This window comes from Hippocampus bargibanti, linkage group LG03 (assembly GCF_051943395.1).
Source record: "Hippocampus bargibanti isolate YZ-2025 linkage group LG03, ASM5194339v1, whole genome shotgun sequence".
NCBI classification, from domain to species: domain Eukaryota; kingdom Metazoa; phylum Chordata; class Actinopteri; order Syngnathiformes; family Syngnathidae; genus Hippocampus; species Hippocampus bargibanti.
The window spans coordinates 5534228-5553739 of NC_142736.1; the positions used below are offsets into that span (position 1 = coordinate 5534228).

General features: G+C 43.0%; 2 protein-coding genes across 3 annotated transcripts in view; one reads left to right on the forward strand and one right to left on the reverse strand.

Moving 5' to 3' along the window:
• LOC148900172 (AP-2 complex subunit alpha-2-like) overlaps window positions 1-11293 on the forward strand; it is a 28729-nt gene extending 17436 nt beyond the window's left edge. Inside the window, exons 13-22 of the mRNA XM_088991564.1 lie at window positions 28-259; window positions 486-650; window positions 2230-2375; window positions 3811-3893; window positions 4411-4499; window positions 8133-8257; window positions 9911-10027; window positions 10096-10165; window positions 10307-10441; window positions 10532-11293. Coding sequence (XP_088847690.1) covers window positions 28-259; window positions 486-650; window positions 2230-2375; window positions 3811-3893; window positions 4411-4499; window positions 8133-8257; window positions 9911-10027; window positions 10096-10165; window positions 10307-10441; window positions 10532-10609 — 1240 coding nt within the window. The 3' untranslated portion in view covers window positions 10610-11293. The remainder of the gene's footprint in view (window positions 1-27; window positions 260-485; window positions 651-2229; window positions 2376-3810; window positions 3894-4410; window positions 4500-8132; window positions 8258-9910; window positions 10028-10095; window positions 10166-10306; window positions 10442-10531) is intronic.
• Window positions 11294-12765: 1472 nt separating this feature from the next.
• Window positions 12766-19096, reverse strand: LOC148900173 (protein C19orf12 homolog). Of its 2 annotated transcripts, none has more exons than XM_088991731.1 (3): window positions 18997-19096; window positions 15162-15331; window positions 12766-13075 (listed from the first exon to the last, which is right to left on the reverse strand). In XM_088991731.1, exons 2-3 carry the CDS (start codon window positions 15319-15321, stop codon window positions 12810-12812), a joined length of 426 nt encoding a protein of 141 aa, XP_088847857.1. In that variant the 5' UTR covers window positions 15322-15331; window positions 18997-19096; the 3' UTR covers window positions 12766-12809. The 2 variants fall into 2 exon arrangements, with proteins under 2 accessions (XP_088847857.1, XP_088847858.1); XM_088991732.1 differs by having other exon boundaries at window positions 15162-15351; window positions 18997-19056.
• Between the last annotated feature and the right edge of the window lie 416 nt (window positions 19097-19512).

Genomic DNA, 19512 nt, shown 5'->3' on the forward strand with positions numbered 1-19512 from the left:
GTCTAACTCTTGGCTGCGGTCCTTCAGCCCGCTGGTCCAGTTCCAGTTGCTGCACTCCAAGTTCCACCTGTGCTCGGTGCCCACGCGGGCGCTGCTGCTGTCGGCCTACATCAAGTTGGTCAACTTGTTCCCGGAGGTGAAGAGCACCATTCAGGAGGTTCTGCGCTCCGACAGCCAGCTGCGCAACGCCGACGTGGAGCTGCAGCAGAGAGCCGTGGAGTACCTGCGCCTCAGCTGCTTGGCCACCGCCGACGTTCTGGTGCGGGCACCGCAATCTCAAGTCAACTCGCGGCATTTTCAAACAGACAAGCTGCATACAAAGTACTGTGCATGGACAACTCGCATATACAGGAAACAGCAGAGGCCCCAACATTGAGCCCTGTGGAACAGCACATGACAGAGGGGCAAATGGCGACGCGCAATCGTTGGGCGGGACGCCGGCGTTCTGACGCTGGCGCTTTGGCCTCTTTGTCTGACCCCCACAGGCGACCGTCCTGGAGGAAATGCCGCCTTTCCCGGAGAGGGAATCGTCCATCCTGGCTAAGTTGAAGAAGAAGAAAGGACCCGGCAACGTGACGGCAGTGGACGACACCAGCCGAGACGTGAACGGCGCCGCGGAACATGGCGGCAGCGAAACCGACGCCGAAACGGTAATGCAGGAGTCCCACCTGGCTTCTTTCTGCTGCCTTGTTTTTTTCATTTTTGTTTTCCTTCCGCCTCAGTCAGTGCTCCCCTTCAGCCATGATGGCGTCTGCCGCAAACCGGCCGCCGCCCGCCTTCTCCGTTCCCAACACCGCGGTATCTCGGCGCTGCGGTTTGATCTCGTCCGATGCGTCTACGTCGTCGAACGAATGCCGTGAGAAAAACGAGGGTGTGCCTTAACGCCTGCCGCCCGCCATTGCACGTCAACACGGGCTGATGGATGTTAGTTAAAATGCTAACATTTCAACTCGTTTTTCCAAAAGAAGTTGGTGTGAAAATAACGCCGTCCATTTTATGGAATGCGACCCCTCCCCCCTTTGCTCCGCCTCACAATTTGAGTGTCGAGTCGCCGCCTGTTCCGACACCTCGAATCAGTTTCCTGAGATGAATCGATAGGCCTGGAGTTCAATGTAAAAAGTTCCGCCATCGTTGGCAAATAGGAGAGTTGGAATTCTGCGTGGCTCCGCGTCCCTTTTCTCATCGATCAAAGCCCCCCCCCCTCCACCAATATCTCAATTTTGGTCATGTGTGTGTACGTGCATACCAGTGGTGTTTCACACCACGGACTTCAGTAGTGCTCCTCCGTCTGAATCATTTAATGACGATACAACCTTGACTGCAGCTGCGACTGCGACTCATCGAAAGTGTGGTGCGATTGACGACAAGTCCACTAGAGGGTAGTATCAGCCAGGAAATAAGGCCTGCGTGAAGGCCTTACTGTCGCCAACTCCAAATCGGATTGGTTCAAGCAACAGTTTAATTGACCGACACTGATTTGATGCTACATGGCCCGCAGAACTGATGGTGAAGTCGTCCGAGGTCGATTTCTTACCCTGCTCACAAATAATAATAATAATAATAATAATAATAATAATAATAATACATATCATTTGTAAGCCCCTTTCAAAACTACCGGCAAATTTTAGTTCGCTGACGAAGCCTCTTGGATGAGAAGCGAAACGTCCGACACCTTCAAAGAAGTACAGATGACGGCTGAAGAAACCTTCTCATCGATGGACCACTCCTGCACGACTGAGAGCACTTATCCTGTGACTGTAAAGCACAGGTGTCAAAGTCAAGGCCCGGGGGCCAAATCCGGCCCGCCACATCATTCTTTTCGGCCCGCGAAAGCAAATTAAACTTGTGAAATTCCATGATGTTTGCTAAAATCCTAACCAAAATGTCATATTTTTGGATATAAACCACACTAACAGTCATTATTCTTGACTTCAGATTTGAAAACTAGTTATTCATTAACTTGTTGTGCGCTTTCTAGGGGATTAAACATTGTAATGGCTTCATAATGGCCCTCGAGAGGAAACCATAACTACAATGTGGCCCGCGGCAAAAAATGACTTTGACACCCCTGCTGTAAAGTGACCTTGAGAGCTTTGAATGGTACTTATAAATGAAAATCTATTATTATATTATTATATTATTAATAATCTACCGTTGCTTTTCGTTATCGTCGCAGTGAGGAAAAGCTGCGCTCCCAAACTGAATTTTCGCTGGTGTGTCTTGCCGCAGAGCTCGACGTCTCCTTTCAATGACCTGCTCAACCTCAACTCGCCGCCTGCGCCAAACTCGGGCCTGCTGGTAGACGTCTTCTCGGAAGTCCCGTCGGGTCCCGCCTCCACCCTTCCCCCCGACGTCTCCGACGAGAGTTTCAGCAGGTTTGTTGCGGCAAAAAAGGAACACGGAAAATGTCCCAATTCCCACGGAGGCCTCAAAAATTTCATCGCATTGGCAGCCTTGAAAAAAAAATTGACTTACTAACATAAAAATGTTGATCAGAATCCTCTTTATTGGCCAAGTATGTACAACACACAAGGAATTTGTCTCCGGTAGAACAGGCTGCACTAGTATCATCATAAAAAAGAAAAGACAAGTATGGAGTACACTAATAAATGCAAATCTAATTTGTCCTCATTTGCATCCTGTATTAAAGGGTATTTTATTTTAACTCATTCACTGCCATTCATGAATTTATTCAGGAATTGAAAATATGACGTAGAGCACCATTCCCGAATTTGTTCAGTTTTTTTTTTCATGCTTGGGTGCCGATCAATCGTTGGCCATGGCCTCTAACAATGTTTTTTTCCTTCCACAAGGGGCAGCATTTCCCTTTTAATAATAATAATAATAATAATAATAATAATAATAATAATAATAATACATTACATTTAAACCCCTTTCAAAGCTCTCAAGGACACTCTCCAGTCACATACAAGCATAGGTACTATAATAAATAAAATACACAGACAAGCATAGGTACTATATTAAATAAAAGAATCACAAATAGACTACAATAAATAAAATAAAAAAGTATGTTGGTGTTTTGATCCTGCTTCAGCTGTTGTTAAAGCGCTATATTAACCAATATCTATTGCATTGTATTTTGGACAGTGGCCCTCATTTCAGGTTCATATAACTCCAGACCCATATCATTTAGGAATAACTGTTTTTGTCTGATGAGAAAAGACAGTCTAAAGTTTCTTACGCTGCATTGAATGTTGATGGAGTCCTAAAAGTCAATATTCTGTGGGTTTTGGAATTTGATTAACAATGACAAAAACCCTGACAATGAAGTGGACACATTTTTAACCACATAAAATACATAAAAAATACTGTAAATAAATAGCCACACAAAAATACATAAATATAAATAAACACAAATACATGAATAAATAAAAATAAATAATGAAATAAACAAACAAATAACCAAATAAAATGCATTAAAAATAAATACATAAATAAATAAACTCATAAAAACATACATACATACATGAAGTACATAAATGAATATGCAAATACATAAATAATAATAATAATAATAATACATTACATTTTAAGCGCCTTTCAAAGTTCTCAAGGACATTTTACCGCCACACCACATAATAACCACATAAAAATGTTGAAATATAAATAAACGGATAACTATGCCTTTCCAGCAGCTCCTGTGTTTTGTTTTTCTACTTCTTTGTTTCCTTTCCTCTTCCTTTCATGACTTTGCTGCTGCGTTACTTCCGGGTAGATTGAACGCTGGCGCGAATGTCTGCCACTTATTATTAAAAGCATCCCATAACATTTTGTCTTTTTTTTGTGCAGGTTTGTGTGCAAGAACAACTGCGTTCTCTATGAGAATCAACTCTTGCAGATTGGCCTGAAGTCCGAGTACCGGCAGAACCTGGGTGAGCGCCGAGCGGCTTTCCGTTCATTCTTTCGGGGAACCCGAGCAAACGTTTTGTCTTGAAAAACAACAATGGCCGCCTACTCTTTTGCATACTTTGTTTTGAATTTGCATCCCAGTGTGCAGACGGCTTTGATACAGTCTCATGTAGGTTGGAACATATTTAAGACACATCATTTTATTGGGCCCGATAAATCAAATCAAACTTGTGAAATTTCATGCTCATCTACTGAGCAAGCGAGCTAGCCAACTTTCTATTCAACTTGCTGGCCAAATCTGGGCCGCAACCTCATTTTATTCGGCCCGCAAAAGCAAATTAAGCAAATCGGAGAGTGAGCCTTCAAAGTCAAATGTGGCCCAATGCCAACAGGGGAATTGTTTTCTTTTGGAGCTCATTTTCTCACACATCTACAAAAAGATGCGTAAACTGCAGGATGAAGGATACGCACGCGTGTGCACGCACAGTGAGTGAATAAGTCCATGATGCTTCCATGTTGATTGGAAATTTTGCTTTCCAGGTCGCATGTACGTGTTCTTTGGCAACAAGACCTCCAGTCAGTTTGTCGGCTTCTCCTCGTCGGTCACCAGCCAGGACACCCTGAAAGCTCATATCCTTTACATTGCATACTTTGCTTAAAAAAATATATATATATATGAATCAGAATCATCTTTATTGCCAAGTATGTAGGACACACAAGGAATTTGTTTCCGGTAGAACATGCTGCACTAGTATCGTCGTCAAAAAAACTGCTAAGTGGCACTATACAGTTCCATTTTGGCTACTGTTGATATATATATATATATATATATATATATATATATATGTATGTACAGGTAACATCCGAATTAAGACTGGCTCGAGTTACGACCTGCCTTGGCTAACGAACCTTTCGGCTTACGAACGTGAAATTCACAAGAATTTAATCTTGGCATACAAACTATTTTTCAGGCTACACACGGAGCGCCACAATGAGTGTTGTGTTAATGTTAAGCAGATTCCTTACTTACAGACAGTGTATTGTCGGTGTTCAAATACCTGACATGTTTCGGCGACTACTTCCGCCTTCGTCAGAGTGTCACGGATGTTGCTGTGACGCGCCATTTTCAGCTGGTGTTGCTATGAGGGCGTGACCTACCTGTCAGAACTGACAGGCAAGCCACGCCCCCCGCTGTCCGCTCGTCCCTCCAGGATGCTGCTCCAGGTAGTAGAGAGCATGTAAGCTCCCTCATCCCTGTGGATGGTCCTTGGTCCTCGCTTTCGGATTTCAATGGCCTCCCTGATCCAGCGCTGATGTTTGTTGTCTTCGGTGCGGATGACTCTGGCCTTCTCCCAGTCCATGATGTGGTTCTCTCTTTTGCAGTGGTCCGTGATGGCTGATTTATGGTGCTCCTGTTGTGCTTGTTCTTTTATTGCTCTTGTTTGGATTGTTGCCGTCTCCTTCTCGCACTCGTTCTTGTGCTCTTTTTTTCTTGTATTGAAACTCCTTCCTGTCTCCCCGATGTATGCAAGTCATGCAATAAATCATACATCGGGGAGACAGGAATGAGTTTTAATACGAGAAAAAAGAGCACAAGAAGGCGTATGAGAAGTAGACAGCAACAATACAAACAAGAGCAATAAAAGAACAAGCACAACCAGAACACCATAAATCAGCCATCACGGACCACTGCAAAAGAGAGAACCACATCATGGACTGGGAGAAGGCCAGAGTCATCCGCACCGAAGACAACAAACATCAGCGCTGGATCAGGGAGGCCATTGAAATCCGAAAGCGAGGACCAAGGACCATCAACAGGGATGAGGGAGCTTACATGCTCTCTACTACCTGGAGCAGCATCCTGGAGGGACGAGCGGACAGCGGGGGGCGTGGCTTGCCTGTCAGTTCTGACAGGTAGGTCACGCCCTCATAGCAACACCAGCTGAAAATGGCGCGTCACAGCAACATCCGTGACACTCTGACGAAGGCGGAAGTAGTCGCCGAAACATGTCAGGTATTTGAACACCGACAATACACTGTCTGTAAGTAAGGAATCTGCTTAACATTAGTTATCAAGTAGACAGGATGAATTTAGTACAACGAGTGTTGTGTTGTTCGCGAACGTGCCCGTTCTTAATGAAATGGCAGCCGACTTTTTTTTGTCCTCTATTCCCCGCCCCCAGTCTTCGGTTAAAGCCGCACGTGATTGGTCAAGAGCGCAGGTTACAGAAACACAGAGTTGCAAATAAAATAGACAGGCAGATGACAGAGCGAGAGTGAGAAAATGGATCCAAACACAGTGAAATTTGGACTCGTTTCAACTTTATTGATAGTTCAAAGGCAGAGTGTAGACTGCCAGGTTGAAATATCCCATCAATCAGGCTCCACAAATAACCCGCACAAGCCATCTGTACAATTGATGCAAAAAGCTATAAACCCAGCTAAACAGAACACAATTGATGAGGGACTAGATAAGATTATCGCAGAGAAAGCTTCACTCGGATATCATCAGGCAACCTGGAAGTTCGTCATCCATTGATAATTTCAAGGCTAGCCACGGATGGTTCGAGAACTTTAAGCGTCGTACAGGGATTCATAGTGTCATTCGTCATGGTGAGGCGGCCAGTTCTGACAATAAAGCTGCCAAAGCTTACAAAGAATCATTCCTCAAGATGTTGGAAGAAGGAGGCTATGTTCCTCATCAAGTGTTTAATGCTGATGAAACCGTCCACTCCATTTCATCAAGCCATCAATGACCATCACAAAGGTAAATAAAACGACTTTATTCTATAGTCCAGTTTATTTATTTAATTACAATACCATCGCACTTTTATTATACATAAAATAAGGTATATTTTAAAGGACAACCGACGTCTCCGGACAAGTTGTGTCCATAATTTGTAAAATGGCTTCAAATGACTTCTACTGAGCGTATTTTAATAAGATTCCACCGCATATAGCTATATTTTACGTTTTAAGACTCGCGCTGAATATTCAGGAAGTCTTGTTTTTGAGTTGGTGACGAGTCCGTACGTGACGTCACTAAAGGACCGCCCCTGACCGTAAAAAAGACGCATTGTAGCGGTCCTTCCATCACGTCAATGTATTTTGCTGTAGTGTTTGGTTTGAAAACCTTGTGTTGCACCCAAAAGCCGCCAGAAGAGGGCATCCAAGCTCCATGGAAGGAATTTATCAGCCTGTGGAAACGGGCTGATTCATTCCTCACAACAGCGGTGGCCATTTTTGGGTGCGACATTACCCCCTGCCCGTTTGCCTCAAAATGACACGGAATAAATTCTTTAATCGATTGCTAACTTTCCTCTTCAGAACTATTTGAATCATATCCATAACTGGATGTGTAACAAGAAAGCATATTCTCCGAATCTGAAGCCATTGTTTTTATTCTCCAGCAAAGCTAGACGTCTTGGCGTCACGTCACGAACTGGGGGCGGGACTTTTTCAAAATGCCCAATTCGCAGTTAAATTTTTTTGCAGATTTTGGACACTTTAAGTCATTTTTATTGGTGTTTTGCATTTGAATAAAAATATCATACTGCGTGTTTTGGGTATTTTAGATGCTATAAAACGTTTTTCTGATGTCAGTTAAGAAACAAAAAAGTGACGTTGGTTGTCCTTCAAGGCTTAGAAAATTAGAAAGTAGAAAATTATGTTTTATGGGGTCCTGGGAACAGATTATTCTCATTTTAATGGTTTCCTATGGGAAATTAATATTTGGGATACACACTTTTCGCCTTACACACTGCCTGGGAACCAATTAAGTTCATAAGCCAAGGTATCACTTCGCGGTTTACTTATCTCGGCTTCAGTGCATCGCGGATTTGTTTCAGGGGAAAAAACTTTTTTATTTTATTGTTCTTTTTTTTTTGACTACATTGTACTTCGCGGATTTCACCTATCGCGGGCTATTTCTGGAACGTATCACTGTGGTTCGTGTGTGTGTGTGTGTGTATATATATATATATATATATATATATATATATATATATATATATATATATATATATTATCATTATTATTATTATATTTTAATTGGTAGTTTATGTGGTGCAGTAATTTCAGTGTGCCATTTTCCTCCCAAATTGGTATATGTAAAAGGGTCATCATATTCAAATGTATTTAATGGAGCATTTGGATTTTCTTGTGAACTGCGAGCTAAAAATGGAGATGCACCTTCTTTGGGGTTACCAGCGGCGGGGGCCATTTTGTCTGGAAGCCCGTTTGTTTCTTGAGCAACGAATCCACAGGTGAATGTCCACGCCAAGGCGGTGGATCCTGTCATTGAGGGCGGCGCTCAGGTCCAGCAGATCCTCAACATCGAATGTGTGTCAGAGTTCAGTGAAGCCCCGCTGCTCAGCATCCGCTTCAGGTGCGGCGCTCCTGCCACGTGTGCCTCATATTGGTGTCTTCCTTAAATCACCTGTGCCAAAAACGAGGCCCGCGAAAGCAAGTCACACTTGTGAAATTCCATGCTCATAAACTGAGCTAGCTGGCGACCAAGCTGGCTGGCGACCAAGCTAGCTAGCGACCGAGCTAGCTGGCGACCGAGCTAGCCGGCGACCGAGCTAGCGAGCGAACGAGCTAGGGAGCTAGCGAGCGAACGAGGTAGCTAATTCTTTACATCACGTGTCAAAGTCGAGGCCCGGGGGTCAAATCAGGGTCGCCACATTTATTCGGCCCGCGAAAGTAAATCATCTGAAATTCCATGCTCATCGACTGAGCTAGCGAGCGACCGAGCTAGCTAATCCTTTACATCATCATGAAAAAAAGAAAAATGAAATTCCATGCTCATAAACCGAGCTAGCTGGCGACCGAGCTAGCGGGTGAGCGAGCTAGCGAACGAACAAGCTTGCAAACGAGCTAGATAATCCTTTACATTACATGTGTCAAAGTCAAGGCCCGCGGGCCAAATCCGGGCCACCACATCATTTTTTTCGGCCCGCGAAAGCAAATCAAACTTGTTAAATTCCATGATGATTGCTAAAATCTGAGCCAAAATTTCATATTTTTGGATGTCAACCACAATAAAAGTCATTATTCTTGACTTCAGATTTGAAAACGAGTTATTCATTAATTTGCTGTGTGCTCTATATGTAATATTTGAAGGGATTTAAACATTCTAATGGGTTCCCCAAATTCATAACGGCCCTCGAGAGGAAACCATAACTACAATGTGACCCGTGGCAAAAAATGACTTTGACACCCCTGCTTTACATCAAGGTGTCAAAGTCAAGGCCCGGGGGTCAAATCAGGGTCGTCACATTTTTATTCGGCCCGCGAAAGTGAATCGTGTGAAATTCCTTTCTTATCGACCGAGCTAGCGAGCGAACGAGCGATCGAGCTTGCGAGCGATCTAGCTAGCAAATCCTTTACATCAACGTGTCAAAGTTGAGGCCCAAGATTCAAGTCTGAGTCGCCAGATTCTTGTATTTGGCCCTCGAAAGCAAATCATGTGAAATGTGCAACCGAGCGAGCGACCGAGCTAGCGAGCGACCGAGCTAGCTAATCCCTTACATCACAGGCGTCAAAGTCAAGGCCCGGACTAAATCTGGTCCACCCACATCATTTTATGATGAAAAGCAAATAAACTTCCACGATGCTTGCTAAAGTCCGACCCAGGACAACCACAATAACAGTCATCATTCTTGACCCCAGACCCTTATTTTATGGAGGACTGCAAGTCGCCAACGCCGCTACAACTCAATACACGACCGGTGTCCAAGTCAAGGCCCGGGAGCCAAATGTGGCCTGCCACATCATTTTATTTGGCCCAGGAAAGCAAATCAAACTTTTCATTTTCAAATTCCATGCTTATCTATCAAGCTCGTTAGCTCGCTTGCTAGCTTGCTCTCTTTCTATTCAGCTAGCTGGCTAATTGTAGCGCCACAACCTCTTCAAACTAGCACCAAATTTTTTAGATTTTTTTTTAAATCTAAGTCCTCACAGGGCCCATAAATTGGATACACTGAGCGGCACTTATGTGCCCCCCCCCCCCCCCCCCCCCCCCCCCCCCCCCCCGCAGGTATGGCGGCGCCCCCCAAAACATCTCCATCCAGCTCCCCATCATGCTCAACAAGTTCTTGCAGCCCACCGAGATGACGTCGCAAGACTTCTTCCAGCGCTGGAAGCAGCTCGGCCTGTAAGGCACACGCACGCAAGACCCCCGCCAACACCCCTCCCCCTATTGCCGCGTTTCTTTGGTTGCAGCCCTCAGCAGGAAGTCCAGAAGATCTTCAAGTCCAAACACACCATGGACGGCGAGGTCACCAAGGCCAAGGTGAGCTCGACGCACTTTCTAATTGGCTTCTTTGACAGACTTTCCATTTCCAAAACAATACAAGCGATAACGTTAAAAAAAAAATCCCACAGGTCAGCGGCCATCTTGTTTTGTTTCCACTTATTGTCGCCATTTTGTTAGATTTTAGGATTTGGCGCGGCGCTCCTGGAGGCCGTGGACCCCAACCCGGCGAACTTTGTCGGCGCTGGTGTGGTTCACACCAAAACTTGTCAGGTGGGATGTCTTCTACGGCTGGAGCCCAACACGCAGGCGCAGGTAACGCACCCCTGCGCGCACCCGCGTGCCGGCAGGAAATTATTTTCGAGGACTTTAGTAGTTTGAGCGTGTGCATGTTTGTCTCGTCAGATGTATCGTCTGACCCTGCGGACCAGCCGCGACGGCGTGTCTCAGCGACTTTGTGATCTGCTCTCGGATCAGTTTTAAAAGCTTCTTTGCACACTTTGAAGAACCTTTTTTTTATTTTTCAAATGGATTTGGGGTACATGGCTTTTACGGCTTTTGGCGCATCGCAGGCGTCCCAGTTTTCTTTCTCTTTTTTTTATATACAGTGATACATCAGCTTACGAACTTAATTGGTTCCCAGAAAGTGTGTGTAAGGTGAAACATTTGTCTTCCGAACATTTAATTCCCATAAGAAACCATTAAAATGAGAATAATCCGTTCCCAGGTCCCCATAAAATATAATTTCAACTAAATAAGCCTTAAAACTACACAAACTATACCTTATTTTATGTATAATAAATGTGCTATTGTTCGGTTCTAATTATTGTTTCTCATCTGGTTCAGAGTTCAAGGTTTGTGATGAAATACCAGCGGGGACGATAGATGGTGAATAGAAAAAAACTACTTTATTGTCATAAAACAAAAGGAGCACATCTCTCGTCGGAGCGGGAAGCCAAGAAGAGCAAAGCCCGCCTCCTCAAACTAGTTTAAAACTACACAGCAGCGATCTGTCGTCCAATCAGCTACGGACAAGTATTTGAAAGAACATTAGACTGAGGGTTGGTGCTTGTTACATTCTGTTTTCGCAACTATTCAACTAATAAGCTTCATAAATCCATGTAGTCTAAATTAAACATGCAATAACATAATATGTATTGATCTAAACATGAAATAACAAAATGTACTAAGCTAAACATGAAATAACATGTTTACGAATGTGCATAAAAACACTATCAGCTATTGTATTGTAATTAAAGAAATAGTGTATAAGAAAGTCATTTTATTTACCTTTGTGATAGTAGTTGTCAATGGATGACGAAGTTCCAGGTTGCTTCTTAATATCCGAGTGAAGTTGCCGTGCTTTCTCAGCGATAATACCCTCACATACACTGTCCCATGCTAGCTTCTTCTCGTTAATCCAAATCAACAGACGTTTTTCAACCTCTTCTATTGCCTTAGACCGTTGCTTAGACAACACAGAAAAACCCTTAGCCACACGTAGCAATGGTCGACTTAGCATACTGGGACACTAAGTCACACAAACGCACACCTCGTTGGTGTTTTTTGATGATCTCCTTCCTCTGCTTGACCGTCATTTTGTTTTGTGTCCTCTTTGGCTTAACGCTAGCCTGTGGTTGGGTCTTTTTTGGTCCCATAAGAGCAAAAGTACTCCACTCGATAACAAACTGCGTCCGCACTCAAAGAAAAACTAGTTCGTCTGCCGAAAACTAAGCTGAGGTATCACTGTATTTGTCCTCTTGTCCCTGTGTTACATGCGAGTCTGCCATTAGCGCGGCAAAGGGTGCCATGACATCTCTCGCTGTTGTTTTGTAGGCTTTTTAAGCACTCCGCCCCCATCCCCATCTGTGCTTTTTTAGGTGAAACGCAAACACACTGCTCCGCCATTTCTACCTGAATGCATTTCACACACTTTCCACGTGATATTTTCTATTTGCCAATGCTGCCTTAATTAAGAGTTGTTTTGTTTCAAAATAAAACAATTCTCAACAAGAGCCTCAAACAAATGGAAAAAGCTGTCACAAGTATTTTTTTTTAATGGGGGGGGCAAGAAAGTTGCAGGGATGCATCTGTGCCACGCCATTTTGACAGCCACTCGCGCAGCTTTGTAACGCTACAAACGTCTATTACGATTAGTGCATAATGCTACATGCTCTGCGCCACATTTGACATAATGATACCTCGCCTTACGAACTTAATTGGTTCCCAGAAAGTATGTGTAAGGTGAAAAGTGTGTATTCCAAACATTCATTTCCCATAGGAAACCATTAAAATGAGAATAATCCGTTCCCAGGTCCCCATAAAACATAATTTAAAACTACACAAAATGTACCTTATTTTGTTGTATAATAAACGTGATATTGTATTGTAATGAAAGAAATAAACTGTACAGTATAATAAAGTACATTAGCGAAATTGGCCCCCTTTTTACACACAAGGGGGCCAAACAGCCCCCTTTTAAAATTTCCCAGATGCATCCCTGAAGTTGGAGGTGAATTGAGAGAAATCAGTCATAGCCCATGGTGGATACTAGTTTTATGAACTCCAAATGTCACTTTTTTTGGCCACAATAAATAAGCACACAAACCCATAAGAAGGAAATCATGGACACAAAGCGCTCACAGTGTTAAATTTATTGAAAAGTAGAAATGAAAGTGTCCATTCAGTCTTTGTAGCGCACCTCGGCTCGGAGCTCCCCGGTGACGTAGTTGAGCAGGGCGGCGAGCACCTGCTGCTGCAGCGTGGCGTTGCCCATCACCATGGCGACCAGCTGCGCCGCATCGGTCCAGTTCAAGCCGGCCAGGACGGCGCACACGTCCCTGCACAGTTTGTCCTGCTGCGCCGCCGGAAGCTCGGCCAGGATCTGAGCCAGCGGGCGGAATTGGCCGCCAGACAGCCAGGCCGCCAACAGGCTGCCCACCACGCCCCCTGCACCGGGCGATGGCAAGCAACACGGTTAGCGCTCCCTCCGTTGTGCACACCTCCCTTCTCTGCAGACCTTCCTTTACTCCTTCGTTTCCTTGCCCCCTTCTCTCCTTACTCCCTTCCCACCTTCCCTTTTTTCCTTCTTTCTTTCCCTCTTATCCTTCCTTCATTTCCTTCCCTGCCCCATTCCCCTCATCCCTCTCCCTTCCTTTCAGACTGCTATGTACCGTGGAGCTACTTTAGTTTTGTCAGCCATTTTGTGTTTCAAGAAAAATAAACCCTGCACATTGTCGCGCTTGCTTCACTTGACATTTCACCCGGCAGCCGTTGGCAAACAGTTGGTGTCATGGCTGCCGCATTCACTTGTGGTTTGTATGTTGGGAAGGTCCCCCAAGCCACTGATCATTTCCACAAATGAGCCCTGCCCACAAATAACTGTCTGGCTGAAAATAGTCCAGACGACAGCAGCGTTCCCCGTGCCTGTCTCACTTTCAGTGCCCTCGTTGGTGTCATCACGTTTCACTGACATGCAACGTTTTGTTTCTACAATTAAATGAAGTTAAAAAAAATGTGTCAAAGGTCAGTCTTGGCCAACGGATTAGCCTCATGTTAGCTCGCATGTGATTTTCACAAAATGTCAACAAAACCCCCAAATTGCCCCCCTCCCAATTCTTGGCTCTTGCATCACCGAGTTGCCAAAAGTTTGTAATAATAATAATAATAATAATAATAATAATAATAATAATAACAATGATAATACAGTAAAGTCTCGTTATATCGATATTCTCGGGAGTCGGAAAAAATATCGATATAACCGGACTATCGATATATCCGATCCTGCGGCATGTAAATTTTCTCCTTGCGTTCATAGAAATAGTATCGTAATAAGCAGTACTATCGATATAACCAATATCGATATAATGAGACTTTACTGTAATAATAATAATAATAATAATAATACAGTAAAGTCTCGTTATATCGATATCGGATATATCGATAGTCCCGGTTATATCGATATTTTTGCGGACTCCCTTGAATATCGATATAACGAGACTTTACTGTACATTTGATTTCTAAGCGCCTTTCAAAACTCTCAAGGTCACTTTACAATCACAGGATAAGTGTTTTTCTGTGGGTGAGCAGCGGCAGCCACACACGCGTCACTCAACCCGGAAGTAACTCAAATTGAAAGCTAGCTAGCTAATAAACAGCTAGTAGCTCGATAGATAGCTAATAGATAGCAAACAGTTAATAATAATCCATTTAATTTCTAAGCACCTTTCAAAAATCTCAAGGACACTTTACAGTCACAGGATAGGTAGCTAGATCAATAGATAGCCAATAGATATCAAATAGCTGGCTAGATAGATAGCTAAGTAACTCAAATAGATCTTTAGCTAGCTAGCTGATAGACAGCTAATAGCTCAATAGATAGATAGCTATTAGATAGCAAATAATTTATATAATATATAAGATAATAATACATTTCATTTCTAAGCGCCTTTCAAAACTCTCAAGGACACTTTACAGTCACAGGATAGGTAGCGAGACCAATACATAGCCAATAACTAGCTAGATAGATAGCTAGATAAATAGATAGCTTAGCAACTCAAATAGATAGAAAGCTAGCTAGCTAATAGATAGCAAATAGATAATAAATTTCATTTCTAAGCGCCTTTCAAAACTCAAGGACACTTTAGTCACAGGATAGGTAGCTAGATCAATAGATAGCTAATAAATAGCCAATAGATAGCAAATAGCTAGCTAGATAGCTAGGTAACTTAGATGGAAAGCTAGCTAATAGACAGCTAATAGCTCGATAGATACCTAGTATATAGCAAATAGACAGGTAGCTAGGTCAATAGAGAGCTAATAGATAGCAAATAGCTAGCTAGCTATAAAGCTAGCTAGCTATTTGATAATCTATTGATAATTGATAATCTAATCTATTTATTAGATGAATAGATAACTAAGTAACTCAAATAGATAGGAAGCTAACTAGCTAATAGACAGCTTAAGAACCAGGTTTGCAGCTGGGGAATCAAGTATCCCGCTGATTACGGGATCAATGAATTGTAGTTGTTCTTACCAACGGCAAGGCCGGGCGGTCCGCCCACCAGGCCTCCCACAAAGGCGGCGCCACCCGCCACGCAGGCTCCCTTGACCGAGCCTTTGACCGCCACCTTGATTTGCTCATGAGATGAGAGGGCGCAGCACAGCCGCATGACATCGTCCACCCTGGGCGCCATCTTGCGAAGGCTGGAGAAAACACACGTTATCTGGAAATTGGATTGGATGTACCTTTATTCGTATCGCAATGGAGAAATTGACATTTCACAGCAACAAAGTTATGAAAGGAAGAGGAAAGGAAAGGAAGAAATAGAAAAACAAAATACAGGAGCTGCTGGCAAGGCACCCACTCTTGCGGCGCCATCTTGAAATCAAAACAACAACACAAAACTAAATAACATGACAACACAAAGACACAAGTCATTCATTCATTCTTCAGCACTTGCTGTACCCTCTTTGTGACATGAAGCAGTCCTAGATAAAAATTGCCAAACAGGTCAGCCCCTCCCATGTATGCCTGAAGCCCCTATTGGCGCCGTCCGTCCCTGCTAGCATGCTAGAAGGCAACAAAATCCAACAGTTCACATCATGACAATTCAAAATCGGAAGTCCAAGATGGCGCCCTTGCTTTTTTTGGGGTTGTTTTCGTCGTGTTTTTGTGTTTTCTTTAGTCACTTTGTGTTGTTGTGCATCGTGTGGAACGGATACGGTTTGTTTTTCAGCATTTTTGACATTCATCAAAGCGGAGACTGTGCCGAGCCATTGCGCCTTTTTGGCAGAACAAATATGCCAGCACTGTTTTTGATTTGGGAGGATTGTCAGTGTCATTTGACTGTCATCGCTCGACAGCTCTGTGGCCATTGTGCTTTTTTTTTTGCGCCTGAAATGAGCAGCATTTTCACAGCCCCGCTTTGTTCAGCGAAAAGGCTAGCGCTTGGAATTGAAGCGGATTTACGTGGGACAGGAGATGTGAGACAATCTCTTCGTCAATGGATGTGACAGCTTTGTGTTTGCTTTCAACATTGAGCTTGTAGCAGACGTACACGTTCCACCATGATGTCCCTGATCCACTGGTGAAAATGACGCTTTAATCCCCTCTTTCATCTAGAACTGCTTCATGTCACAAAGAGGGTGCAGAAAGTGCTTCAGATTGAATTACTATCACAAATTATTATTCTTATTATTTTATTACATTGCATTATTATTATTCTTAACACAACACCATTCCAAAAGCATTCAAATATGATTTAGTAAAAAAAATAACAATTTTTAAAAATTGCTTGATTTTTTTTCCTTCTATATTTTTATTTAGCTAGCTAGCTGGCTACCAAGCTAGCTATATATTTGCTATCTATATGCTATTTCCTATTTATAAGCGATCTAGCTATCTAGCTAATAGTTATCGATTAGCTTATTCCGGGTTCAATGACCGCTGGCGCATGTGGCTGCCGCTGCTCACCTACAGAAAAACTGATCCTGTGACTGTAAAGTGACCTTGAGAGTTTTGAAAGGCGCTTAGAAATAAAATGTATTATTATTATTATTATTATTATTTGTGTTGTCATATTATTTTGTTCTTTTGACTTCAAAATGGCGCCACGACAGTGGCTGCCTTTCCAGAAGCCCCTGTATTTTATTTTTCCACTTCTTTCTTTCCTTTCCTCTTCCTTTCATCACTTTGCTGCTGTGTAATGTCAATTTCTCCACTGCGAGACTAATCAAGGCTAATTAAATCCAATCCAAAAAAACTCAGCCCCCCCCCCCCCCCAAATCACTTTGAATAAGTAACATGGATTTAGGCTAACATCACTGACATGACCCGCAAAAAAAAGTCTTGCGATACCAACATACATACGTATTGATTTATATATAGCACTTTAACAACAGCTGAAGCTGAAACAAAGCGCTGAACAAAACAACTGATATCAAGTAAAATAATCAACACAAAACCAAGACATGAGAAATCCATGTTGGTTTTCAAACCATATACAGTATCACTGTATACGCTTTAGCTAACTAACTTTTCGCCTTATGAACATTGAATTCTCCAGAATGTAATTGTCACGTTTTGCGAGGTGGTGATGGCGGGTGCGGATCCCAAAAAGCAGGCAGGAGGGAGCAGGAGGTTGTTTGACAAATTGTATTAAAATAAAGTCAGCAGGAACAAAATGTAAAACATCAAAATCATCTGAATGGAAAAAATACAAAGTAGCAAAAGAAGACCAAAAGTAAAAGTCCGCCAAGGTTAAACAAACACATACACAATGCATGCAGCAAACAAGCAGCAAACAATGAACCGACAACGGATGGTCGTGCCGGGTGTCCTTTTAAGTGACAGTGATTATAACGACCAGCACCTGCGAGGCTGCCGGCAGGGCTGACGTCGCTGGTCGCCAATCTGAACGGGACGACCAGCACCTGTGCAGGCGGGGCCGACAGCCCCCCCCCCCCCCCCCCCCCCCCCCCCCCCCCCCCCCTGTTGGTCGCCAACCAGATCATGACAGTAATCTTGTCATACGAACGCGTTTTCGGGAAACACGGATGGCGGACTAGTTTTCGGCGGAAGAACACTAAACCACATGACCGAACAGGGCCAGGGTAGCTGGCGGACTAGTTTTCCTCACACCCTGTCTTTGAGTGCTGACATGGTTTGTTATTGGGTGGAGTACTTTTGCTTTTATGGGACTGAAAAAGACCCCACAACCGGCTAGTGTTAGGGTGTTTCTGGGTTGTCTAAGCAATGATCTCAGGCAAGAGAAGAGGATGAAAAACTTCTGTTGATTTGGATTAACTAAAAGCACCTCGCAGTGGACCATGTGAGTGAGGGTACTATCGCAGAGAAAGCACGGCAACTTCACTCGGATATCATCAAAAGGTAACGATATCAACCACCATTACAAAGGTCAATAAAATGACCTGATTATACAGTATAGTTATTTTTTTAATTACAATACAATAGCACATTTATTATACATAAAATAAGGTATATTTAGTGGTTTTAAGGTTTACTTAGTAGAAAATTCTGTTTTATCGGGACCTGGAAACGGATTATTCTCATTTTTAATGGTTTCCTGTGGGAAATTAATGTGAGGAAGACACACTTTTCCACCTTACACACAAATTCTGGGAACCAATTAAGTTCGTAAGTTGAGGTATCACTGTACATAATATATTTAGGGTCGATTCATGGTCATTCCAGAATGTCTTCAAGTGACATTTTTTGAAAATGAAACCTTCAAAGCCAATTTACTCTAGAACTCTCGATTCCCTTCCCATATTCAAATCACATCTCAAAACCCAACTATTAAAAATTGCATTTTCTGTGTAGCTCTTTCTCTTGTTTCTGTTTATAATTGTATTTTATTTATTGTATTCTATTTCTAATTGTATTTTATTTATTGTTGTACTCGTGCTTTTCTGTGACTATAAAGTGTCCTTGAGAGCTTTGAAAGGCGCTTTAAATAAAATGTATTATTATTATTATTATGGTTGGCACGCACAAAAAGCCATCATTGCGTCATTTTGTTTTACCTTTCTATAAGTGTGTCAAAGCTCAAACCTCTAAAGATGGAGGACACTGATTTGCTGTGGCGACCCATTGAAGGGAAAAGCCGAAAGGAAAAGAAGTGTGTCAGAGCTCATGCCACACAAGAGATTCTGACGATTTGGCCTACGTCACAAAAAGTCATGCCCGAAAGTTCCGAGTGATTGGGTGTCGTTGTTTTGTATAATGCCGACTAATTCATCTTTGTAGTTGCTTCCTCGTCGTATGTAAAGTTAGCCGCGTCGCGTTACGATCACTGATTTCACGTAACGTTCATGCGTTCAAATAGCCATTCCATTCCTTTTCTTACCGGTACTCGTGTTGCAGGATTCAACTTTAGTCTTGTTTATGTTGACCCTTTTTGGACGACGACTTCCGGATTGTTTCAAAGCGTAAACAGTCGCGACAAGAGTGTTCCCTCCCGAGCACGAAAACCCATTTAATCCATTTTAAAGACGACCAATTAAGCAATCCCATCAACCCGAACGAGTGTCAATGCCGTTAGATTAAATTGCGCATTTTCATCCAAAAAATGTTGCCAGCACTGACGACTGACATCGGAATGACGTCCCAACATCACTGCTTTGCACAATTTAACATGACGTTGAATCACGTTTGTACGACTAGCCTGGTGATAAAAATACACTTTACAATGAATATATATGGGACTATTATATACTTTAGTTTGCTGACGATGTTTCTTGGATAAGAAGCGAAACGTCCGACACCTTCAAATAAGTACAGATGACGGCTGAAGAAACCTTTTCATAGATGAGACTATTATCACTATTCATGTGCACATTTTATTAAACCATTTCAGAACTTG